This window comes from Chlorocebus sabaeus, chromosome 9 (genome assembly GCF_047675955.1).
Source record: "Chlorocebus sabaeus isolate Y175 chromosome 9, mChlSab1.0.hap1, whole genome shotgun sequence".
Classification (NCBI taxonomy): Eukaryota; Metazoa; Chordata; class Mammalia; order Primates; family Cercopithecidae; genus Chlorocebus; species Chlorocebus sabaeus.
The window spans coordinates 128708059-128735285 of record NC_132912.1 but is presented as its reverse complement, the minus strand read 5'-3'; the positions used below and the strand labels follow the sequence as shown (position 1 = coordinate 128735285).

At 43.1% G+C, this 27227-nt stretch overlaps 1 protein-coding gene across 1 annotated transcript in view; it reads left to right on the top strand.

The window, feature by feature from the left end:
* The window catches only part of ADAM12 (ADAM metallopeptidase domain 12), a 373095-nt gene that overhangs the window by 226100 nt on the left and 119768 nt on the right, over nt 1–27227 (top strand). Inside the window, exons 4-5 of the mRNA XM_007964392.3 lie at nt 2858–2936; nt 22493–22569. Coding sequence (XP_007962583.3) covers nt 2858–2936; nt 22493–22569 — 156 coding nt within the window. The remainder of the gene's footprint in view (nt 1–2857; nt 2937–22492; nt 22570–27227) is intronic.

The window sequence follows — 27227 nt, the reverse complement described above, 5'->3', positions numbered from 1 at the left end:
CTTCGCCCATGTCCCCTTTCAGCTCCATCCCTCCAGTTATTCCCCTCAAGTCCCATCTCTGGATTTCACATCCTGCCTCTCTGCTTCCCTTTGGAACTGTGCTGTGGAAGATTGGTTCACCTCGCCTGTCCCCTTGACCTGGGCTCACCTGCTGCAGCTCCATTGGCAAGGTCGCCAGACTCCTCCACCCTCCTGGAGCTCTCTACCTGTGACCAAGGACCACCCCTTCTTCACACTCCTCTCGTCAAGGCCCTGTCACCTTCCCACTGCTTTGCCTGCTCTCCCTCCCCTCTTCCTCTCCTTTGCTCCTGACTGTGTGACAGGGCTGGGGTGCCCTGTGAATGAGCCTGCCCAGGCAGCCCCTCTGGCAGCTCAGAGGAGGTGAGCTTAGAAGACAGGGGTTTGAGAGCCCAACGCTGCCAAGTAAAGCAACTTTCTCTGGCACGACATGTGCACTGCTGAGGAGAGTGAGGGGCAGCACTCGGAGGCCCACGTGCCTTTGCCAGTGAGTGTGAAGGCCCGTCTGTGTTTTATGTTTTTCGCATACTCTCTCAAACACTCGCTGTTAAGTAGACTGCAGCAGAGACCTGCCATCAGGGTCTAACTGATTTAAGCCAGGCATATCCTCAATATGTTGCAATCCATGTAAAACAAGGAGCTGCCTCTCAGTTTTGAACTTGACTGGGAGGGGGTCTAAGGAACTCTGACTGTGTAAGGAAAGTGCTTCTCATCTCTGACATTTGCATCATTCCCATTTCTTTTCCTTCCCTGCCATACTGATCAGGACTCTGGTTGCAAAACCCAGCTCCAGCCAGCAGAGGCAGAAGAGAGGGACTTAGGAGGAGGAGGAGAGGAGGAGCAGGCCCCGGGGCAGCAGATCCATCTCCCTCTTCCTGCCTTTTGTCCCTGCCTGAGGGTGACAGCTTTGTTCTCTCTGACCAGCATTCTCCTGAAGTAAGGGACCAGGGTGGAGGTGGTGGCCACATCCTCAGAGCCTTGAGAACAAAGAAAGACCTCCTCCCCGGACATCCCAGCTCAACGTGCTGTAGGGAAGATTGTGATGGGCTGAGCTTGGGTCACGTGTTCATCTCCGGATCAGGTGTGGAGGAACCACCCCCCCACCCCCACATAGAACCAAACGGTGCGAAGAGTGTTCTCTGAAGACAGGAGAGGGCAGGCAGCACCTTCACCATCCCCAAAGTTCAGTATTTAAAGCAACTCTTGACTCCCTGTTGTCCAGACACAGAAAACCCAGGTTCTGTTTAGAGCCTTTCTGTGTCTTCCACCAGCGCAGCTCCCCAGACTCCAGGCCTTTCAGATCCTGACCTTGACATTATCTGCCTGGATTTCCCCTCTCCTTCCACCCTCTCCTGGGCCCGGCCGACTCCCGCTCCATCGTTAGGGCCGGGTAGTTGTCGGCTCCCTCTGCAAAGCCTTGCCTTGCAGGAGGCTCCACCCATAGCTCATCCATGCACCCAGAAGTGTTACTGCTGGAAGATGTCCAAGTTCTTGGTGTTTTGAACAAAGAATTGGACAAAATGCACAAACAAAACAAGGAAAGAATGAAGCAAACAAAAGCAGAGATTTATTGAAAATGAAATTACACTCCACAGGGTGTGAGGGGGCCCAAGCATAGGTGCTCAAGAGCCCCGTTACAGAATTTTCTGGGGTTTAAATACCCTCTAGAGGTTTCCATTGGTTACTCAGTGTACACCCTATGTAAATGAAGGGGATGAGGTAAAGTTACAAAATCATTTAATCGCTGGACTCCCTATGTAAATGGAGAGGATATTTCCTGTCATAGCTGAAGTGTTTCCATTTGACTTAGTTCTAGAAAGTCAGCATGAATTGACCTCATGTTCCCTGCCTCCAGACCCTGTTCTCCTGCCTCGGAAGGACTCTGTTTCTATTCTGTGATCACTCCCTTCACACTGGATTCTGTGTCACCCATCACCCTACCAGCTCGTGGTGTCATCAAGAGCGGGGCTGTTCCTACTTGTCTTTGTATCCCAGCAGCTAGCACCTGGCAGCGGTAGTTACACAGGAAATACTTCCTGTGGTTGTGTTGAGCGGGATAAAATAGTGCGTGTTATGTAAGACATTGGAAAATAATTTAAAACCTAAGTAACCCATGCTTTGCAATCTTTAATGAAGTTCTGGTAGACTGCATACAGTTTTATTAATAGTTAGAATAAACAGGTGATTTCCTCCTCCTTTCAATTTATCTTAGAAATTCAATATTTCAGGGTGTGCAGAATCATTTTTCCTCACCTCATACATACATGGCTGCTTTTAACATTTCATTGCTGTTCTAATCTCTTCTGTGACATTTCAATATTGTCAGCCGGTTCTCTCACCTGCGGGGGAGCCAGCAGGGGCACTGCAGTGGATCAGAATGATTTTCCCGGTGGGAGGCTCAACCATTGATTCCAGTTGACGGAGCCTGTGACTTCCAGGCGGGAGGTTTTCCCAAATTAGATATCTGCCTGTACTATTCATGGAAGAGTGTATGTGTGTGCACATATGTGTACCTTTGCAAATGTGTGCACCCAGGTGTGTGCATGAAGGAATGAAGTGGGAGGAAGGAAGAGAGGGAGGGTTGCACATTGAGTGTGTGGGCTATTGTTCCAAGGATGCATTATCTGACTCTGTTGTCTGAGTCTCCTCTGAATTCTCCCTGGAGAACCTAAACTGGGAAGGCCCTAATGGGAGCCTCCTTGGATTATCTGTTTTTAAAAAAAAAAAAAAAAAAAAAAAAGGAGGTCACAATCTTGCTACCCTGTAGCCAAGACATTCACAACAATGTATCAATGCGATTGTACACTCATCTTTCTATGGTGTTTTTATTTTTCCACAGAGGTCTCATTGCCAGCAGTTTCACGGAAACCCACTATCTGCAAGATGGTACTGATGTCTCCCTCGCTCGAAATTACACGGTAATTCTGGCACGTTGGGATCACCATAATCTTACACCATTGGATCTGTGCTTAAACTTTGTAGCCATTTTATTCGGAGCAAAATCACATGCCCAGATTCTTAGCTTAGGCCCCAAGAAGTGCTGGTGTGTTCCTTAGTGGTAGGCATTCCATTGTAACTCCAAAACACCAGCCTTGGCCAGGTATGTGCGCAGACAGCCCTTGAGGGAATGGTTTTATGGCAGGGCTGACCTTGAAACCACCTTCCAAGGACTACGGATGCTCATTTGAGCAAATCCTTTTTGGAAAACCTAGCCAGTTAGAGATGGCTTGGAAGGCAGCCATGCCTGGACTGAACTTGGCTACATTAAGTTCTGAGGCACCTTAAAGAACTTTAAAAGAAAACTGATTCTGCTTAACCTATTCTGAATGTATCCACAATGTGGATACGATTCTATACCGTGGGTGTTACTGTAACATGACATGTATCACCTCTCAGGCAGTGTTCCTGGTATTTGAACTTTTAGCTGTGTCCTGGACAAAATGCTCACTTTATTTGTTGCTTTAACAGATGTTTACTGTGTACTCGCTGTGATCTGTCCCACATGTGAATATGGGGTTTCAGAGAGAATAGGGCAGAGTCACTGCCCTCTGGGAAGGAGGGAGGTTACTTGTTTTAAAGAGCTGTGGGTATTTATTTGAAAAAAGGATGAGCTAGAGGCAGGCTTTACCCTTATCCCTTATCATTGAAGCTTGTCAAATAGCCATTACTGTCTGCAGTGATTCCTCCCTTCTCTGCGTGATGCCAACACTTTTCTTTATCACTTGTTTGACACTTGGCACTTACAAGCTGATACCTGCAGCCTTCCAGGAACTTGGTGGAATGAGCTGCTATAGCTCTCCCAGCCCAAAGAAAACACGTGGAAACCCTGGATAAAATATAAACATTTAAGAATTTTTGCTAATGCCTGGTCAAGCTCAAAAGAAAGTCAGCAAATCCCCAAGAGGCAGAAACAAAGAGGGGATGTTGTTCCTGAGCCCTGGCTGGTGAGTTGGGGCTCACCGAAGGGCTATTCAAAGACCCAAAGGGCTATTCAAGACCCAGCAAGAGGGCCTGGTGCTGGGGTTTGGGAAAAGAGAAGTAACCGCCTGCAACTGAGAGTCCCACAAAAGCCAGATCCCCAGGAGAGCTGCTTTCCTCTGTGAAAAAGAGACAAAAAGAACTCTTCCAATCCAGGGATGGGGGCTGGGAGGAAGAATTGTTTGCCAGGTGTCTTGGATTGAAAAAAGATTTCATAAAAAATGAAGACATTGAAACCCCAGTTAGTCTCATGTGTGGATGTTGGGAATAGTCTGGGCCTGTGTCCAAATTTTTAATACCAGCGTAGGAATGGAATTCCCAGTCAAGATATTGACCTCAAAACTGGTCCCACATCAGTGAAACTCCCATGGGCCCAGGCCTAAGCCAACTCAAAATAGTTTTGTAGGAATATTTCTATAACCCAGATAACATGAGATACCCTCATGGAAGAAAAAGTAATAAAAATATTAAAGATGAGCCCCAAATCAAAATTACAAGCCACACAGTGCAAAAAGCCATTGTACACAAGCATCAGTAGACAAGAGAAACAAGAATTAGGACCTCTGAGAACATAAGAGATAATAGAAAAATCAGAGAAGAAAAATTAAAAGAACAGAATGGGTCTAATAGAAATTCCACAATGAAAACTCATAAAATTTTAAAACACACACAGGAAGCAAGTCGTGTTTAATCAGAATGTGATGAGCCTGTCCCTGAATTGAGGAAAGACATGAGTCTTGAGGAAAATCCACCAAGTCAAGCAGGAGGAATAACTAAACTAAACACACTCCAAGACAGCTTATGATGAACATGCGGAACACCAAAGATGAACTCTTGAAACCACTTGAGGCAAAAGAGAGATTTGTACAAAATAATGACAACTAAACCAACAACAAACTTTTCATTAGTAACTATGCAATTAAAACTTGAGAACTAAGGGAAAATTATTGTCAGTCTCAATCCTATATTCATTAATTATTTTATAAGAATAAAAATGAAATAGACATTTTCATACAAAGATGAGAGAATTTGCTACCCTCAGATTCCAACGAAGGTATCTACCAAAGGATAACTAACAAACAATAGCTCAGTAGGAAGGAAATTGATCAGCAGCAGCAAGGACAGGAAGTCAGAGGCACTACTAAGCAAAATAATGCATGTGAATAAATTTAAATAAGCTTCTTAAAATGACTGTTACAACAGTGACCAAATTTGGGTGGTTTAAAACCAGATGAGCTAATAGATTTAAAATGGTTTAAGAATTTGTATTGTGCTAGAGAATAATAGACATGCTGATTAACTTTAGATTTTGATAAGAGCGTGTCCTGCAATTTTAAGTATAACTATTTAAAGAATAGAAAATCATAAAATAGTAAGATAAAAATAAGTCAACATATTAATCTCATTATATGTAAATAGATGGAATCTCTTTGAGAAAATGAAAACAGATAATCTGCGTAGAATTTAAAATAAAATCCAGCTGCGTCATTTTTACAAGATTCACACCCAAAATATAAAATGGCTGTGAAAACAAAGAAAAGGAATGGAAAAATATATTGTAGACAAATCTTAATCCAAAAAAAAAAAAAAAAAGCTGCTGTAGTGGTAACATCAGAGAAGCTAGACCTTAAAGCAAAAATGACATGAATAGGGATAATAGGGTAATTCTGTAATGATAAAAGGAGCAATTTAGAAGGGTAGTAAAAGAATTTTGAAACTGTATATGCTAGCAAAATTGTCTCAAAATATATAAAGCAATAAATGACAGAATCCAGATATAACTTTTAAATCTAATTATATAGATTCATCTAGAACTAAGCTTTAGCCCAGCTCCTAATGAAAGGATTTCTTAAAATCTGAAACAAAACAAAAAACCATTAAAGATTAGACATTATTGACTAAAGCTTTTTTGGTTCCCAGAAGGTTACCAAAAAAACTTTCAATACAGACAACATGTTGCAATTTTTCCTCAAAAGAAAAGTCTCTAGATGTAAAGTTGATAAGCTTAATTCATAAAACAAGTCACTGAAAATGTCTGGACACATTCACAGAGTGGGAGATTTAAATATACCTCTCTCAGAAATGAAGATTTTTTAAATGAGCAGAAATTAATGAAAAGAAAGACCCCCCCCCCAAAAAAAAACTCAAGAGAGAACATATTAAACCAAAAGCTGGTGCTTTGAAAATATTCATAAAATGGATAAAACATTTACAAAATTAATCAAGAAAGAAAGAATTCCTAAGTAAATAATATTAAGAATGCAAAGAGGGATGTAAGTATTGTTATTCAGAGATTTTTTAAATCACAAGAATGTTGTGAACAATACTAACCATTTTTTTAAAAATGTAAAATTGTTAACACTGGTTCAAGGTGAAAGAGGAAAATTTAAATATAACTATATGAAGAAATTAAATTTTTAATAGTATTTTTAATATTTACTTACAAAAATAAGATCAGACTTAAATGATTTAACCAGTGAGTTTTAGCTAACATATAAAAACAAATAGTTCCTGAGAAAAAAAGAATAATTTCTTTAAAGGAGGGGGTGGAAGGAGCTACTAAAACAAGAAAAAGAGCATGCACAGAATGAATCCTACAGACTAGTTTCAATTATGGACATAGTTGCAAAAATCCTAAGTAAACTTTACAAACTCTATCCAGTACATATTTTTAAAATACTTTCTGACCAAATTATACTTAACTGAAGAATGCAAGGATAGTTCAATATTAGTATATCTACTAAGGTAATTCAATCCATTAATATCTTTAGATTAAAAGTATTATAACTGATAGTATTTCTTCTATGATAACCTATACTGTTTCTTATAGAGATTATAATAGCTTTTGTGAGTGGGGAATGCTATCTATCCGTTTCCTACCCCTGTAGAGCCTCACATAGCATCTTGCATATACTAGATTTTTAATAAAATTACCCATCTAGCATTGCATTGTCTTAGGTGATGCCATGTAAAATTGATTTCTTCATTTATTCACTCAGCAAACATTTATTCAGCACCTCCTGTTTGCAGACACTGTTAGGCTATGGGGAGATAGGCTGACTAAAATATATTCCTCAGCATATAAATTCTACTGGAGAGGCACAGAGCATTTTAAAGACATTTTAAAAACATGTTTTAATATAATTACTGTAATAGGAGAAGTGTACAAAATACCATTGTGGTATTTTAATTGTGGCTGAGTTTAATTCTTTGGAGGCCATTTCACTAAGGAAGTAACATTAATCTGGGTCTTTAAAAGTGGGCAAAGAAGAAGAGCATGATGGGGATGAAACCTTTCAATACTAAAGAGTTTCATCTTTACCTATTGAGAATTGGGAGCCATAGGAAGTTCTCATGCAGCAGAATGGCCTGTTCAGTTTAGAAAGGGTCTTCTCTGATGACAGAATGGAAGAAAGATGGGTAGGAATATTGGTAGACAGAAGACAGGAAGATTTCTTATGGGTCCATTGTAGTTAGTGAAAATTTTGCCTACAGAAGTGGGCCTTGGAATGGTCAGCAATTGGCCAGAGTCAAGAGTGCTTGGGAAGTCAAAGGAGACAGAATCAGGGGATAGGGGGTAGCGGAGGTGTCATCAATGGGACTTTCCCTTCCACTTAAGCCATTGGATGGGCAATTTGTTTCTCACTGGTACCATTAAGGAGCAGTTGTTGGTTGGAAGGCAGAGGAGATGAGTGTTGGTTTGTCAGTGTTGTGTTTGTCATAGGACAGCCAAGTAAAGGTGTTCTGTAGGCAGATGGATATATAAGAACCTAGAGTACAGAGAAAGATGGAGTCCTAAAGTAAAGATCTGTGGATCAAACTCATATATAAGTGATAGGCAGGGTCATGAGTTCATATTTGACATTTTTGTTCTCTTTTACCCCACTAAGATCTGATTTAAAATATGTTTTCAGACTCAGCACTAAGACTATCTCCACAGTGTAAATTGTTATTTCAGAAAGAAACAGAAAAGAGAGATCTTAGAAATGCCACAATAGGCTCCAGTTTTCCAAACGGCCACGATCTATGACGGTGAACAGTGCTTGTCTAATACGGACATCTCTAGAACGTGTAAAATATGCTTCCAAAGTTATTTGAATACTTTTGTGCATTCTGTTTCAATCTCCCATACTAGTTTTCTTTTTCTTAGGCATTTGTATTAGTCGGGGTTCTCTAGAGGGATAGAATTAATAGGATAGATGTATATATGAAGGGGAGTTTATTAAGGAGTACTGACTCACACGATCACAAGATAAGGCCTCACAATAGGCCGTCTGCAAGCTGAGGAGTAAGGAAACCAGTCCAAGTCCCAAAACCTCAAAAGTAGGAAAGCAGATGGTGCAGCCTTCAGTCTGTGGCTGAAGGCCCAAGAGCCCCTGGCAAACCAGTGGTGTAGGTCCAAGGGTCCAGAAGCTGAAGAACTTGAAGTCTGATGTTCAAGGGCAGGAAACATTCAGCACAGGAGAAAGGTGGAGGCCAGAAGACTCAGCCAGTCTAGTCCTTCCACATTCCTCTGCCTGCTTTAATCTAGCCATGCTGGCAGCTGATTAGATGGTGCCCACCCAGATTGAGGATGTGTGGGCCTCTCCCTGTCCACTGCCTCAAATGTTAATCTCCTTTGGCAACACCCTCACAGACACACCCAGGAATAATACTTTGCATCCTTCAATCCAATCAAGTCGATACTCAATATTCACTATCACAGTACTTTTTCCCCTTTTTTCTCACTTGGGAGGAAAAATGCAATAAGTGAGAAGGCGAAGAAATAGAGGACTAGAGAAACAGGGGTTCAGCGGCTGCCAGATCTCTTTGGGATTTGGATTGCAAAAGCTGAAGGCTACATATCCAGGCATCTTAGTAAACAGCCCTGATGGAAGGGCTCCAGGATGTTGATAGTGGTTGTCTCCATGTGGTGCGGGACTCTGTGCTTTTCTGGGTTCTCTGATTCACGTGTGCACAGGAGCAGGGGCTCACATTTTTCCTCTCCTCTTTTTCCATGTGGTGACTGTATGAAAGGGTGAATGTCTGCTCCATTCCCCTCCTCTTCCCCTAATCCTCCCCATGGAACTGTCTCTTTACAGGGAAGAGGGTGGGAGGAGACAGGCCCTGAAAATCCCTGATCCCTGCTAACTGGGGAGTGGCTGCAGCCCCTGTGTTGGGCAGCCCTTGAAGTCAGTAGTGGGTGAGACTTGCCCCTCCCTCCCTCCATGGAGTCCTCTAGGCAGCAGCGTTCTTCATCTCCACCTTCCCCAAGATGGGTACTGAGGCTTTGGCTGGGAAGAAGGGGAAAGAGGTTGGGGTGTGGGGAGGACGGAAATTGGAAATTGCAGGAAGCCTCTCTACTGTCTAGGCCTAAACTAGTATCCTCTCCAGAATATACCAGAAGCCTCTTTTTTTGGCAGTCATTAAGCTGATGCTGTATTTTGATCTTCATCTGACTCTGTGGATCATCTCCACTAGGGGAAGCAACTGAAAGATAGATTAATTGGCACCCCCAAATCTCCAGAAGCATCAAGCACATGTTGCTTTTATAATTAGAAAAATGGTGACTTTTCTTTTAACCCAGTCGTTCCCTTTCCTCATTCCTCTGAATGCCTTTCCAAGCAGTCAGCCTTGTTACAGTAAAGATGGGGAGTGAACAATGTTGTTCACTAAGTAAAACCCACAGCTCAGAACAGCTGGTCCTTCCAGCAGGAGCCCCTTAAGGAGAGTCCGAGGCCTTGTATTGTTTTTCGTGGTGAGGACCCAGATGCAGATTTTAGGGTTTTGTTTTTATTGAGTCAGGCTGGAAAACAAAAAGAAATTTGCTGACTCATCTCCTTATCTGCTAAAGTCAGCACACAGTGAATTTTCCTAAATTTAAAATTATACATAAAATAAGAACCACTTTTTGGTGGCTATAGCGTATAGGGCTTTTTTTTTTTTTTTTTTTTTTTTTTAAATATCTCAACAATTGGTATAAGCTGGTCAACTCAGAAGAGTGGCTGATTTTAATTTTGGAGTTAATCACATCTTTTTTCTCGACTGTCCTGACAGGATGAAATATTTGTGGCTTTATCCTTTGCTGACCACATCTAAGGGGAGATTGTGTTTTATATTGTTACTTTTAATAAGGCCTGTGGGAGACTATCCGCGTGACATTTCTGCTGTTTACATGCCAAAAGACAGCTCTGGGAAAGGCTGGCAGAGGCCCCCAGAAAGGCTAGATGCTGTCAGTGCTTTGGAGGGAATACATTCGTCTGTTACATGTATGTTGTCAACCAAGCACCATGACCTGTTCACATGCCCCCTTATACTGAGAACACAGCAGGGATTGAAACAGACAAGGGAACCCATGGGTGGGGGGAGGCTAGAGGAAGAAGACTGCTCTTATCCTGGTAATCACAAACATAATTAACATCTGGGCTAAGTGCACCAAAGGAAAGGCCGCGGGGCCCTAGTCTGGTCTGAGGGATCATGGAAGGCTTTACAGGGAAAGGAACATGTGAACCAACAGCTGGAGGCTGAGGAGGCATGAACTGGGGGACAGGAGGAGAAACATTCCAGGCTGATGCTGAGTTTTACCTGGGGTGGCAGGTGAGGGGAAGGAAGTGTTTAGAAGCTGATGAAAGTCAGAGCGTATAGGACCTGAAGACCATGGTGACAGCCTTGGTTGTGATAGAGAAGCATTACGAGGCCACTAAAAGGCCTTCCCCAAGGCATGTCATGACTATGTTTGGGCTTTGAAAAGCACCCCCTGGCTCTAGCATGAAATTGTAGTCAGAGCAAACGGGAGGGGGAGGGTCCCCTGCCCTGTCAGGGTCAGGCAGGGCCTCTTGTGGAAGAGCCTGAAGCCCAGGTGAGAGGAGATGGCAGTAGAGGCCAGGTGCATGGAATGAAAGGAAGAAAAAAAAGTCTCACCCCTGGACGTGATCAGGACCCAAAAAAGTTTCATTCGTGATATAGGTTTCTCACTGGAAAAAATATAGAGCATTTGCTTTGATAGCGTCAAAGGAGACCAGCTGAGATGAACTGAGCCTGAACCATCAGGTAAGGATAGAATCTAATATTTTGGCCAAAAGTGTTGTTTGGGTGACATCCCATTCATTTCCATGGCAACTACTGATTGTCCGAAAGGGATAGTATCTTCTACAACTGGCTTGGACTAAACACATCAGGGCGATGAATGTCAGGAGTTAACCACAGTTTATTACAGTTAGAGAGCATCTAACAGAGATGAAAAGATAATTCTGGAGGGAAGGGGAAAGTCAGAGATCATGCACATCTCCTAAGTGTATCAAGTGTAAGTGCTGTTGCGGGTGGGCAGTGGCTATCTGGGCCAGCAGCTTGAGAGTAAGAAGAATTTACCAAGACAGTTGTAGGTAAAGAAAGGGAGATTTATTAGAGATCGTAGGAAAATACATTGCGAAGGAGCAATAGGCAGGCCAGCAAGAGAGGAGCTGACTGCAAGGAGACAAAGGTTTGCTGGAGATTTTATAGGATGGTGCTTGTGCGGTATGCTGAAGAGAGCTTTGTGCAATATTGATAACAGCAAGGTTGCATTGAACTAACTTGCAATTTTCTATCAGCTGGGGGTCTGGTGATACCTGAGCGCAGGAAGATTGTGAGTTATGTGCACAGGAGGGATATGCGTATTGGACCATGAAGAAAGGCAGACTTATAGTTTATCTGCTTCTTCATTTTGCTTTCCCCTGATCCTGTTAGTCTGACTCCCCCTACCTAACTAGGACTCCACAAGCCAGGCCCAGCATCGTATTCTTAAAACATCATTGAGAATGGATTGAATTTCCCTGCTGTGGCTGTATTCCACACATAACCTAACTCACCAGTTCTCCCTGCCTGCCTCTCCCTCACAGGTTGCTCTGCTGTGCCACTGGCCGAGGCACTCAACACCAGTGCCTTCTCCCCCTCCAGGTCTTCACCCAGGTCCCGTGGTGACTCCTACCTCCAGATCACATTCCACACCCTTTCCTGTCCACTGTCACATGGCTACACCAGCTTAGGCCCTCCCTTCCTCACAGCTGCAAGATGTTTTAGCCGCCTGACTTTTTCTCCCCACTCCCAATCTCACCTAGCTTTAATCCAGACCCCACTCCTGCCTGAATGATCCTTCCTTCTAAAACATCTTTCTATTATGTCACAAGATTGCATTTACATTTTGATCCTCCCAAATCATCAGCAGCTTCCCCCAGTGCCTCCTCAATCAAACTCAAATTTCTTAGACCAGTATCATCTTCCACAATGGTGACAGCCCCTACCTTTTCACGCATGTGTGTGTTTATTGAGTTTATTCATCCACTTATTCAACAAATGTTTACTGAGTGTCCAATTCGGTAGCCAACATTGAGTAAATATCGACAATAGGCAAGACACTGTGCACAGAACTTTTTATATATTCTGTTGTTTGATCTTTACCAAAGATCAATTTTTACTATCTTTATACCCAGATGAGAATACTGAGACCTCGAGGGGTTAAATAACTAGGCCACACCTGCAGTTAATAAGGATTCAAACCCAAATAGTGTGACTCTAGAATCTGAGCTCCTAGTCTGAGGCCATCCTACCCAGAATGAGCCTGATCTTGTCTGATCTTGGAAGCTAAGCAGGGTCTGGCCTGGGTATCTCTTGGATGGGAGAGTCTTAGCTCCTATATGCTGTGCTACACACCTCCAGTTCACTTGGAACAAAACACTGAGTCTCAGTTATACGTTTCTGGCTATGGTGTTTGTTGTAATGAAATTAGTCTATAAAACGGCAATGGGGTGGATTGGGGAAGGGGGTGGCATTCATTTACAAGGAGAGACACCTAGAGAATGCTCTTGGGGGAGAGCAGAGTATGTTCAGCTGAACCAAAGTCCTGGAATATGAGGAGAGGAGAGGCCAGAACAGGCCTCTGGAGATTCACTAAGTGCATCACTCCAAGGTCCAACTGAACTCAGACCAGTAAACATCCTTACTCTGTGGCAAGTCTGCGGAAGGGAGGATGTAGCCCCTGTCCCAGGGGACATACACTCTAACAACATATGACATGACGTGCCCATAACAGATGCTTTGGGAGTCAAACAATGCAAGGGGCAAACCCATGTTCCCAGAGGAGCTCACTGTTTTGGTGACTTTCCTTCCATAAAACTGTCAGGAAAGGGCAGGCTCTAAGATAGACCTTCTGTCTGGAGACAGTATACACCACGGTTAGGATCACAAGCCAGAGTCTGACCACCCAGGTTCAAATCCCAGCTCAAGCACTTAATCAGCTGTGGGATGTGACAATGAAACAGACACCAAGCCTGGCACGCAGTCAGGGCTTTAGAGAAGTGAGCCAGCCATGACCACTGCTATGCCAGTGATCATTTCACAGCACTTCTTCCCCATGCTGTACCATGTGTTCCTTCTGAAATCCCTTGTAGATTCTGAGAACAGATGAGAAGCTGGGATGCAGCTGAGAGTAAGGTAGATGAACGTGCTGATAACTGAGTTGTTCAGGCTTGTGTGTCTCCATCAAATTGCAAATGGCCCCATAGGTCTTCTGACCCCTGCCCCTGCTAACCCTTTCGTGTGCATTTTCACATAATATCCAAGAAGATTTGCAGTTGGGAGTTAGAGCCAAGTGACAGGGTATAAGCAAATAACCCTCCCTTCTCTCTAATGGGTCAGTTTCTTTCATGCACATCCATCCATTCTTTCATTCATTCATTCATTCAACAAAAATGCACTGGGCAGTGGGTCAGTGTAGAGGAAAATAGCAGATGGAAAACAGAGCTTACAGCAGAGTGGGTTTAAAATATTTATGTTCATATTCCAGATTTGTAATAATGCCTTACATTTTATGAATTGCATCCCCATGTCATGTTCATTTGATCCACAAAGCTCTGGACAACTAAATGCCCGTCCCATTACACAGATTAAAAACTGAGACTCCAAGACTCAACCCCAAGATTTCCAATTCTGGATGGATCTAGTGGTCTCACTATTTCAGATGTGCTGTTCCCAGGCCCAGTTTACCTGGAGATCTCAAAGACTGTGAACATGATTTTGTAAGCGTTTGTTCTGTCTGCAGAATTGTAGCACAGCAAAATGATTTCAGGGGCCCCTGAGCTTAGTTCTTTCTAGTGTTTTAACCAGACATGGTTCTTGTTATGGACATGGGAGCAGAGATCCTTGGAGGATGGGTGTGGTGACTTATTGCTTCACGATCCTGCCCTGCACACTCTCAGGACTAAGTGTAATGTAGCCCAGTTATAGAAACTCAGGACTAAGTGTAATGTAGCCCAGTTATAGAAACTCAGGACTAAGTGTAATGTAGCCCAGTTATAGAAACACAGTACTCAGGAAAAGCATTCCACCCATGTATGGATTTTAGGTGATAACTTTTTGTTGGGAACAGGCCCCCCCAAAATCTGGCCATATCTGGCCCCAAAACTGACCATAAAGAAAATGTCTCCTGCACTGTGACATGTTTGTGATGGCCACGACACCCATACTGGAAGGTTGTGGGTTTACCGGAATGAGGGCAAGGAACCCAGGGCAGGAAAACCACTTAAAGGCATTCTTAAACCACAAACAATAGCATGAGGGATCTGTGCCTTAAGGACAGAGCTGCAAAGTCACTTTTTCTTTGCTCAGATGCATTGTCACCTTGTTTTATTCTCAAGCAAACATATAGTATGTTGGGGCTTGCGTGCAAGGGAACAAGGACCTGACTGCAGTCATGCTGAAATGCAGGCTGGCAACAGACATGCATGTACATACACACACCCAGAAACACACATACACACAAACCCATATACACACAATGCATACACACATACATACCCACACGCACACATATACACACATGCACACCCATATATGCACATACATATACACATGCACACCATATACACACATACACACACACTCCCATATATATACACACACATGCACATACACACAAATATACACGTGTCCACATATACACACATGCATACCCATATACACACATACATATACACACATGCACACCTATATCCACACATATACACACATGCACACCATATTCACACACATATACACACATACACACCATATTCACACACATATACGCACATGCACCCTACACACATACACACATGCACACCATAAACCGCATATACACACATACACACCATATACACACATGCATATTCACACATGCACACCATATACACACATACACACATGCACACCATATACACATGCACACCGTATGCACACATGCATATATATACATGCACACCCACACAACCCATATACATACACATCCATGCACATGCACACACACAAATATACATACATGCCCACGTATATACACATACACACCTGTAGACACACATACACCCATACACATGTACGCTTACCCACCCTTGGACCCCTCCTATTTATGGGCTTTTCTCTGAGTTTGGAAATGACTTCACTTTCCTATGATGCTGTGAGTGACACTGTAATGAGGCTCCGCAGTACTCAGGAAAAGCATTCCACCCATGTATGGATTTTAGGTGATAACTTTTTGTTGGGAACAGGCCCCCCCAAAATCTGGCCATATCTGGCCCCAAAACTGACCATAAAGAAAATGTCTCCTGCACTGTGACATGTTCGTGATGGCCACGACACCCATGCTGGAAGGTTGTGGGTTTACCGGAATGAGGGCAAGGAACCCAGGGCAGGAAAACCACTTAAAGGCATTCTTAAACCACAAACAATAGCATGAGGGATCTGTGCCTTAAGGACATGCTCCTGCTGCAGATAACTAGTCCAACCCATCCCTTTATTTCAACCCATCCCTTTGTTTCCCATAAGGAATACTTTTAGTTAATCTATAATCTGTAGAAACAATGCTTATCACGGGCTTGCTGTCAGTAAATACATGGGTAAATCTCTGTTCAGGGCTCTCAGCTCTGAAGGCTGTGAGACCCCTGATTTCCCACTCCACACCTCTATATTTCTGTGTGTGTGTCTTTAATTCCTCTAGTGCCACTGGGTTAGGGTCTCCCCGACTGAGCTGGTCCTGGCAGCTTTTCTTTTCTAAAAGAGAGAGAAACTCGTGTTTCTGACTGCCAGGTATGGAGGGAAGCATCTGGCCTGGAGTTGAGAGGCCTGGATTTTAGTTCTTGCCCTACCATTAACCAGCTCTGTGACCTTTGATGGTTATTTAGGCCTTGGTTTCCCATCTATTCAGGGAAGGGACTGGCTAAAAGAGAAAGGTTGGCCTTAGATGACCCAAAGCTTCCTTCTGGCTAGAACATTGTGTGATTCAAGCACTAAATCAAGATAGTTTGGCACATTCCATATGGCAAGGAGTCTGGGAAGACCCTACAAAGTTCCCCTAAAGAAAGCATTCAGAATAATTTTCATTTGGCATACTCCCTAACAGACTTTGTCTGGTAGCATTCCTTTCTAATCGCAAGGTCAAGCCATCTTTGTTACCACTTAAGCATATAAAATGCCTTTCCTTCTAGTCCACTGAGAGTTGGGTAACAGACGTTTGATTTTACTTCCCACATGGCGTAGAGTTGAGGGCTACCAATTTTCAAGTTCAAGAGTTCTTATTCCATCTTCCTCTTACCCACCATTATATTTGATTGATAGTATTAAACAGAAGGAAAAGTTGTTCTACTGGAGTGGGAAAATGCATTAGGTTAAGTAATAAGTATATAAAATACAGGGTTAGAGGTTTTTTGAAAAGGAAAAGATGTAATTTTGTGGTTATGCATGTTTGGGGCTCTTTTTCTGTGTTGTGTTTTGTTGGTAGAAATAGAATGTCTTAGATCAGCAGAACTAGGCAAAGACGGCCTGGCCTAGTGGGACTATGTCTTGTTCGGCAGTGTCTTTAGAGACATAAGACAATGTCTTTAGAGACAAAGAGCTATACAGTTTGGCGCCCTTGAGGCAATCAGAGAGGGGAACAGGGATGCAGTGTCGGAAGGTCTGCAGAGGACTGTGGCCACGGCTGGCTGGTAAGGGCCATGTGGTGATCAACAGGTCAGGGGACCCTGGGGCGCCAGACCCTCTTAGGCATGATGGCTCCCTACTGGGTCTCTTTCTGGTGTGCATATTCAGACCCAGCAAACCCAGTGTTGTGAACCCACAAGGCCTGGTTGGTGCCCGCCTTTTAGCATCAGTGCACTCAGAGGTGCGCCCTTGGGCAGGGCACACACTCACCTGGAGATTGTCTCGAGCGGCCACTGCTGGCCACTAGTGGTGATGTAGCCTGTACTCTCTCTCTGCCTTTGTCACTAAGAGGGTCACCACCACCCCCAGGGGTTGAAGACTGCATCTCCTCCACTCCCCATAATCAAATTTCCCAGCCAACCACATGATGCATGGTGTAACAACCATGTTTTGCTGAGTTGTGAAATTATCTGTGTGTTGACTTATGTTATAAAAACTAAATCACATTTGTTTAAACATTTAATGAGACATATTGAAAAAAATTAAATTTCATGAAATTGTTATTGCCTTGGAAAATCTAGAATTTGGAGTTCTAATAATTATGATCAGTAATCTAAGAAGTTAATCACTGTCAGGAATGAACAATGGACTTGTTAGTCAACTGTCTGAAGGTGATACAAAAGTGATGTTAAAGCTGGAAATCAGTTGTTAACTCTACTAATGACTGAGATTGTTTACCTTAAGCAACAGTTTATGAGAGCTAAAATCCACCCCCCTCCTCCTTCATAAGCAATACTTCAGCTGAGTTGTTGAACTGGAAATTAATTTGATACCAATTTGTTCTAAGCTCATGCTTTAACGAGCTTATATATCTGTGTATTTAATTTGAAAGTACATTTAATAAATAATCTATTAAAAATAAATTGAGATTGAGTGTAAATGAGCTTGAAATTTCAGAGGTCAGTAATTAAAATTATTGTCACCATTTGGTTTTCAATTTTTTAACCAGTGTTTAGCTACTTAGAGCAGCATTTCACGTTCCTCTAAAATGGAGGAAATTCTGTAATGTATGTGACCCCAAAGATCTGTGACAGTCAAAACCCAGTGATTCTGGTTACCTTAAGCAGCTGAAATCCTAACAGCAGCTGCCAACCTTTCACTTTCTGCATCATCCTCCGCTTTGATGCCTGCCATGTGCCCAGGGCTAAAATCCCTGCCAGTGACGCCCAGCCTGGGAGGGTACTAGGATCCCCTGATGCCCCAGAGCATTATGATCCAATTATATAACCCCCTCATAGTAAGAGAATTATCATGCTTCCCCTACAACCCAGCTAAGAGTTATCTAGAGTGAGAGGACCCTGGAGCCATTCAAAGTATATGTCACACAGAAGCTAAGGAGGTGAACTGGTAGCAAGGTTTTTGCCCTCCCTGATGGCCTGGGTGGAAGCCTGATTCATCCTTTCCTAAGCCACATGCTTATTGAAGATGGCGGGTTCTCTGGGGGAGGAACAGGACACTGTGAGAGCTACGCTCCTGCACCTGAATCTTCCAACCCAACAGAACTAACCCCACTCCTGAATGTCACTCCCCACCCCCAGCGCCCACTATCTTTGCACATGCTTTCCCTCTGTAGGCAAGTCCTCTCCTGCCGTGGCCCCTGCACGCCTAGCCATTTCACTCTTCAGTGTTGCATGAAAGATCCAAAAAGGAGCCCATGGTACTTTCATTGTTTGCAATTGATATAATCAGCAACATAGAAAAAAGGTAGGCTACAAACTGATAAACTGATAGGATGGTGTGGCAAAAGTGCCCGATATAAGACCAACTTGCAAAATCAAAAGCTTTCCTTCACATGAAAAATAATTATACATAAGACAAAATAGGAAAAAAAGATCCTATTTATGATAGCAGCAAATCTGTACAATACCTATGCATAAGCTTAACGAAAGTTTTCCAATAGCCACATGGAAAAAAAAATCTAAAACTAAAGGACATAAAAATGACCTTGTTAAAAGGAGAGGCCTGCTTACCATGTACAGAATAGAAAAACTGTTTATTGTGAAAATATAAGTTCTTCCCAAACTGACCTATACTTCAGTGTAATACAAACTGAGATCTCAATGGATTATTGTGTAGCCTAAAATTGGATTCTTTAATTCATCTGAAGAGAAAACGGGGAATGATAACCAAGAAACTTTTGAGAAAAGAATGGTGCCAAAAGAAAACAATTTGGAGAAAGTCACCAAGACAATTCAATAGAAAAAAGAGTAGGTGTTTCAACAAATGGTTCTGGAACAACTAGCTGTCCACATGCCGAAGAATGAAGTTGGACTTGTACTTCAAGCTACATACAAAAATTAATTCAAGATGGTTAAAGATCTAAATATAATAGCTAAACCCATACAACTCTTTAAAAAAAGTATACGTGTAGATCTTTATGACCTTAGGTTAAGTAATGGTTTCTTAGATACGCCACCAGAAGCATAAGCAGCCAAAGAAAAAAATAGACAAGACCTCATCAAATAAAAAACTTTGAGCTTCAAAAGATACAATCAAGAAAGTAAAAGGGGCCAGTCCTGATGGCTCACGCCTGTAATCCCAGCACTTTGAGAGGCTGAAGCAGGCCGATCACTTGACGTCGGTAGTTCAAGACCAGCCTGGCCAGTATAGTGAAACTCCATCGCTACAAAAAAAAACAAAAAGTAGCTGGGTGTGATGGCCTGTGCCTGTAATGCCAGCTATTCCAGTGGCTGAGGCAGGAGAATCACTTGAACCTGGGACGCAGAGGTTGCGATGAGCCGAGATCACACCACTGTACTCCAGCCTAGGTGACAGAGCAAGGCTCTGTCTCAAAAAAAATAAAATTAAAATTAAAAAAAGAAAGTAAAAGGACAACTCACAAAATGGGGGAAAGTATCTATAAATCTTGTATCTAATAAGGGTCTAGTGCTGAAAATATATGAAGAACTCTTCTAACTCAACAATAAAAACACCAAAATCCAATTTACAAATAAGCAGAGGATTTGAGTAGATATTTCTTCAAGGAAGGTATAAAAATGGACAACAAGCACGTGAAAAGATGCCCAACATCATTAGTGATTAAGAAAATTAAAACAAAAACCACATTGAAATACCACCTTATATCCACTAGGATGGCTATAATGGAAAAGATAAACAACAACAAGCGTTGGTGAGTATGTGGGGAAATTAGAGCCCTCATCTAATGCTCACAGGAATGTAAAAGGGTTCAGCTGCTTGACAGACAGTTTGGCAGTACTTTAAAAAGTTCAACATTGAGTTTCCATATAACCAGCAACTTTACTTTTGGACCCATATGTCTACTCATAGTACATATCCAAGAGAACTGAAAACACATCCTTACAAAAATGTGTACACATGTGTTCATGGTAACATTACTCATAATAGTCAAAAAGTAGAAACAACTCATGTGCTCATCAATTGGATGAGCAAAATATGTTTTCATCCACACGGTAGAAGGTGATTCAGCCATAGAAAAGGAATGACATTCTAATGCATGCCTCAGTATGAATGAACTTGAAAACACCATGCTTAAGTGAAAGAAGCCAGTCACAAAAGGCACTTATTGTATGATTCCATTTCTATAAAATAACAGAACAGGCAAATCCATAGAGATAGAAAGCAGGTTAATGGTTGCCAGAGATGGAGGAGCAGGGAATGGGAAGTGACTGCTAATGAATATGAGGTTTCTTTCTGAGGTGACAGAAAGGTTTTAGAATCAATTAGTGGTGATGAGTATATAATATTGTGAATATACAACAAAACTCACTGATTATATATGCTTTTAAAAGGTGAGTTTTATGGCATGTGAATTTCATCTTAATTTTAAAGGACAATGTACTCTACCTGATACCAAAATAGAGTATAGAGCAATAGTCATTGGCACAGTGTGGAATTGGCACGGAAACGGACAAATGGATGTCTGTTTCAGTGGGCTAGCACAAAGAGTACAAAAGTGGTGCCACAAACATATTGTGGGCCTTTGATATATGCCAAGGTAGCATGTCACATCACAGAGAAAAGGAAAAATGGCAGCAAAGCACAGCTGGCTCTCATTTGTAGGGGAAAGTTAGCATTGAACCTCACACTCCCACAAAAATTAATTCCAGATGGATTAAAGAGCTAATTTTAAGACTATAAAGATAGAAGAAAATAAAGAAGGACATATTTGTGATCCTGAAAACAGCCACCTTGAGCTATACAAAAAATGCATGAAGAGAGAGACAAATGCATTTAAATGGATATACATCGGAAACTCTGAACAAAAAATATCATAAGCAAAGTTAAAAGACATTTCCCATGTAATAACAGGCAGAGTGTTAATATCCTGAGTATATAAAGAACTTCTAAAATTAATATGAAAAAGCTCAACAGAATAATAAATGTCCCTGCAATCCCTTAACCCCATCACCCTCCTTTCATCGCCTTTTAGGTGATCTGAGAATTTTGTCATCTAGGTTGAGACCAAGAGATCATCTTAGCCCCTTTCCCGTGGTGGTGTCTGGTTTTCTTCATTGCTCAATTGCATCTGGTGCTTTTTCTTAGCAAAGTCAAGGTGGCTTTTGTTGGGCAGAACAACTGGACACCAAGCTCTGCCCTGGACAAAGTGCATGACTGTTGTCATGTGTGAAGGAGCCGTGCTCAAAGGAGGGTGCAGTGGAGACAAACTAACACCTGAGCTGCTCAAAAGAGGAGCTTCTCAGGGGAAACCCTGAGAAGATACATGTACCTTTCTTTGCAGAGATCTGCACCCAGCTGGCATCCAGAGGACCTGGGTGAGGAGTACTGAGTATACTCAGCCACTTCTTGCCAGTCTGCCACTTAACTGGAGCTGCAGCGTACCTTTTGCTCAGTGATAAAATTAACCTTGATTCCGGACTGATATCTGTCTTCACTAAGGAAGTGTCTGTGCTGTGGTTTCTTTTTGTAAGCTGTGACATTATCAAAGGATAGAATATTACAGGCATGACACACGGGAACTTTTGTCTTAGACTTAGAAGACCTTCCTATTTTTCTTTCCTGCTGAGATAGACTTTCAGCTCTCAACTGGGTAATTCAGTGAGGTCCCCTCCTTCCTTCTTCACCCCCACTTCCTCTCATCTGCTTTCCTGTTTTCATAAGCCACAGATTTAGGCCTTGTTTTATTACATTTCACAGTGTGCTTAGATACCCCCTACAGTTCTTCATCTCATTACAAAAGACAATTTACATGAGGGTAAAATGGCGATGTCAATGTGATTTGTTGTGCTGCTGGATTTTGTAAAACATTCTGTATCAGGGCTTTCCTGTAGGGTGTCAGAGAGACAAGAGTGAAACTAGGGTTCATTTAAAAACCCCTATTGGTAACCTCTAAGTACATCAGATATTCCCGACATAGACCCTGTCTGGGTCATGTTGGGCTTTGCATTAAATATTAAGGCTGCATAATAACATTTTATGCAAAAGAAAATTCTATAGCTAAAAACAAGTGGAGAGGATTGGAGGCAGTTGATTTATTATAAGTGGGCAAAAATATGTTATAACTGAAATGGGATTCTCCCCTCCTCCCCTATAGGGTCACTGTTACTACCATGGACATGTACGGGGATATTCTGATTCAACCGTCAGTCTCAGCACCTGTTCTGGTCTCAGGTAAGTGGCCATGACCGTGGTGGCTCTAGTCTTCAGCCGTCTACTGCTGACAACCTCTGTCTTTTCCTGCTCATGCTAAAGCACTGAGAGTCAGTGATGGGGGCTCCCAGCTCAGCTGCACCTCCACCTGGGCAAGAGAACACGGAGGCCCTCGCTGCATTGCTTACGAGAGCATGGCCACCCAGGATCTCAGCCTCATGTTCATGCCCGCTCTTTCAGTGCTATCCTCAGGCCTGGTGGGGTGAGAGTGACTGAACTGGTTGAATTTCAACATCCAAGCATTTTGTGAATTAGCTTCCATTTATGTGGCTCTGATGCTTTATAATTCCCAGTGCTAATGTTGAAGCTGCTGGCTTAATGTAAATCTTAAAGGGCCTCCCCTCATAAGGAAACAAAGTAAGGAAACTAATTTAACAACGCCCAAGGTGAGTTGAATATAGGCATGGATCGGTAGGGAGTTTGCTACTGTGCTATGGGCATGATGCAGGAAGCGATTACCTTCCCATGCTAGACAAGTCAACCTCAGGTGTTACTCGCAGCCCCCTTCCTTCCACATCAGAGTTATTAGCCATCAGGTGGCTCTTATGTGCTCCCCAGGAAAATCATTTTGTTTGATAAATTTCCAGCTGTTTCAGTCTTTTTACTGGATTTACTTGTTGAGTTTGTGAACTAAATGTTTGTATCCTCAGAGTCCTGGGTAACTTTGGCCCAAGGCACCAACACATGGTTCCATGGGAGGGAAGAAAGGCGGCCGTGGAAGGATGTACCTGCTTGAGTGAAAAAGCAGAATCACATTCTGCGTATCAGCAGTTCCTGTGATGTCTTTGCGGGTTCTGTGTGGGATCATGGAGGATGAGAATGTGCATGTGACACACCTAACAACAACACACCTACCAGTTTGTTCTTTGCTGCCCTCACTTCTGCTCCAGCCAGCAGAGAATGAGAGTTCCGTTTGCTCACATCTTCCCCATTGCTCAATACATCTGATTTATCTCTAAGTATTTACCAACATTGGTCCTTTCATGTACCTAAAAATATGTACACAAAGCTGTTCCTCTTCCTCCTTTATCCCATTCCAGTCCCACTCAGATAAAAATGCAAACTGGGAATTCCCCTCCCAGCTTTCTGATCCCTTGTGCATGTAAACACATAGTCAGAGATTGGGGTGTATATTTGTTTATTTTTACAAACATACAGTCATGTCATATACATTATTCTACAGCTTTCTTTTATCACCCGACCCCATCTGTCTCTCCAAGTCAGCAGATACAGACCCAAATCATTGAGCGAACACACACACTCACATGCACACACTCATTTCTGCATACCTGCATTTTTTAAAACCATTTTTATAACCTATTTATGCAACACAATTGAACTTTAAGATATTTGCTACTCTGAAAAGTGAAAGAGGTGCCTTGTGGTTTGAATTTGCTTCTCTCCAGTTATTCATTCATTCAGAAGACATTACTTGAGTGTTCCTCATTGCCAGTTCTGTTCCAGGTTCTGGGGACATAGCACTGAACAAAACATGTTCTTTCTGGAGCATTTCCTAGTGGAAGGAACAGACAATGGACATAGAGTAAGATACATGATATCAAGGATCATGGAGAAAGACAAAGCTGAGATGGAGGACAGGAAAGGCAACAGGGAGTCAGGGAGGTTTGGGAGGAGGTGAGCCCTTTAGATGATGTAGGTGGCATATCAGACAGAAGAGCATGTGCAAAGTTCCTGAAGCAGAAAGATGCCTGGGATATTCCCAGAGCAGCAAGGTGGTCAGCATAACTGGAGAGGACAGGGACAGGGAGGCAGTAGAAAGAAATGAGGTCAGAAGAGAAGTGGAAAGGTAAGATCACCAGGGGTCACAAAGGTGGTCAGATGTCCTTTGGCCTCCCCACAATGATGGGTGCCAGGGGAGCTTGGAGCTGAAGTGATGCGATCTGACTTAACATTTTTACAGGGGCACTCCAGCTGCCAGGCTGGAAATAAGACTGTATAAGAAGTGCAGACTTGGGTAGGTGCCTTCACAGTAACTCTGGTAAGAGGTGGTGGGACAGGCCTAGTCAAAGGTGGCAACTTTTGTGAGACTCAAGAGACTTTTCCAAGGGTATTAGAGAGGCTGGTGACTCTAAATTTTTTTAGTGATCTGTGTCTTAGACTCACTTTCCTGAGGAAGTGTGGGGTGTGAGTACTTGAAAGGACCTACTGAAGATGCAACAAAATCTGCCACTTGGCAGGGACTCCAATATACGTGCACGCCCAGCATGTGGGGTGGGTGCTCAGGAGAAGGTGAAGGAGGAGAGTTTGGAAGTGACAATTTAGAGCAAAGATGCCAACTGTTCACCACCAAGGAGCTGAGGTACATGAGGGAGAAATTTTAAGTAACGAAGTATCAACCTGAGAGGCTGCAGGGGAGGTGATATCAGTGGAACCAGCCAGGATTCAGCTAGGGGAAGGAGGTAAGAGGAATATGCTGGAAGAGATTTGGATCAGGAGAGGATTTGAGGATGGATCATGAGCCCCAAGAGCACAGCGGGAAGGGTTAGGGAAAAGGGAGTGGGGATAGGGTCAGTAAAGGATTAAAGAGTTGTGAGGGATAAGGGGCCGGTTTTCATGGAAAACCAGTGCTTGAATTCCTGGAGGGGACAGAGATGAGCAGGGCTGGGGGTGAAATGGGGTCAGAGCTGGTGGCATCTGAGGTGAAGGTGAGTGACCAATTCAAAATGGGTACTCTGGGTAGATGTTCTCAGTCTAGAACATGATAGGGTGGTGAATTAGCTGTGGGACAATGGGCAGGTCACTGGGCCTCTCTGAGCCCCAGTTTGCATGGTGGGAAGTTTGCATGTTCAAACAAAGTTTGAGTTTGTTTCTCCCCTGTGATGAGTGCCAGGGGAGAAACGGTAAACAAATGCGGTGACCTCTAGGAAAGCCAAGCCCTGTGCCGGCCTCTAGTGAGCATCATGAGACTGTTGTTCTTTGATTCTGGAACTGGACTAGTTGGGGAGGTGTATTCATGCAGCACTCCTGGGATCATTCCTTGCAAAGCTTTGCTGTTCCTGTAGAGACCAGGGCAGAGACACACAAGGCCATGATAGTAAGGACCACACACACTTGGAAAGGGAAATCCACACTTTACTATTGTGCCTCTCTAGGGCCTGAAAGGTGGACCTCTTTCTTCAAAGGTCATGTGTTGAAAGCTGGAGATTTTCAGCCTTCAATTTGACATTAAGGTCAATGTGTGTAAAGAAGAAAAAAGCTGCCCAGGGGCATGGTGGCTCACGCCTGTAATCCCAGCACTTTGGGAGACCGAGGCAGGTGGATCACAAAGTCAGGAGTTCAATACCAGCCTGGTCAACATGGCGAGACCCCATCTTTACTAAAAATACAAAAATTAGCTAGGCGTGGTGGCATGCTCCTGTAGTCCCAGCTACTTGGGAGGCTGAGGCAGAGAATTGCTTGAACCTGGGAGGCAGGGGTTGCAGTGAGCCGAGATTGTGCTCGCTCCAGCCTGGAGACAGAGTGACACTCCGTCTAAAAAAAATAAAAACTCAAACTGACTTAAAGAAAAACAAAATAATGTGGAGATAGGCTTATGCTACTCAAAAGTCCAGTCATGGCTGGATCCAGCGTCCTAGCTAGTATTATCAGGGTCTATTTTCTATCTCAAGCCTCTACCACCTTCTGTGTTACTTTCATTCTCAGGCACTATCTTAGCATGGGCTGCCATAGCAAGATACCATAGACTAGTTGGCTCAAACCATAGAAATTTATTTCTCACAGTTCTTGAGCCTGGAAAGTCCAATGAGCTGACAAGGTCAATTTTTCCTCCTGAGGACTCTTCTCTTGGCTTCCAGGCAGGCGTTAGCTTGCTGTGTGCTCACATGACCTCTCTTGGTGCATGTACAGAGGGAGGAAGCTCTGGTGTCCCTTATAAGGTCACGAATCCCATCATGGGGCTTCCCTCATGATCTCATCTAAGCCTAATCAGCTCCCAAAGGCCCCATCTCCTGATACCATCACATGGGGGTCAAGGCTCTAACATATGAATTTGCAGGGTATATAAACACTCAGTCCATAATAGGCAGTTTTTGTTTTGTTTTGTTGGCAGCATGAGGCTTCCATGTTCAAAAAGCAAGTAGAAGAATAAGGGCCTCTCTCCCAAGCTCAGTGGAGGTCATCTAAACACAACCCAGTGGCTCTGACTAGGCTACGGGCTCATCTGTGAAACAATCAGAGTGGCCAGTGTGGAGCTCAGTGGTCTGGTCAAACAGATTATGGGCCTATATCCTGGACCAGGTTGAGGGAAAACTGCACCCAGGACCCCCGAAGGAGGGAGCGGGGAAGGGGTGAATGTACCAAAGAAATGCAATGAGCTTTTGGCCAAAAAAAAAAAAAAAAAAGGACAACTGAGAGTCAGGGACACTCAGAAACAAATAGGCCTCTTCCAGCAACAATCATGAAGAAATTCTCGAACATCAAAACTGAGATCAGCCATCAGTGGAAACATCTAGCATTGGCCGGATAATTTTCAGGCTGTCTTTATAGGGCTATCAGATTCTTGATGGGCAAAGAGAAAAGGATTAACTACAAGGAGTTCCTAATAGCTCCTATTTACCTTAATAACACAACTTATAAACCAGTGACATTAACTCATTAGA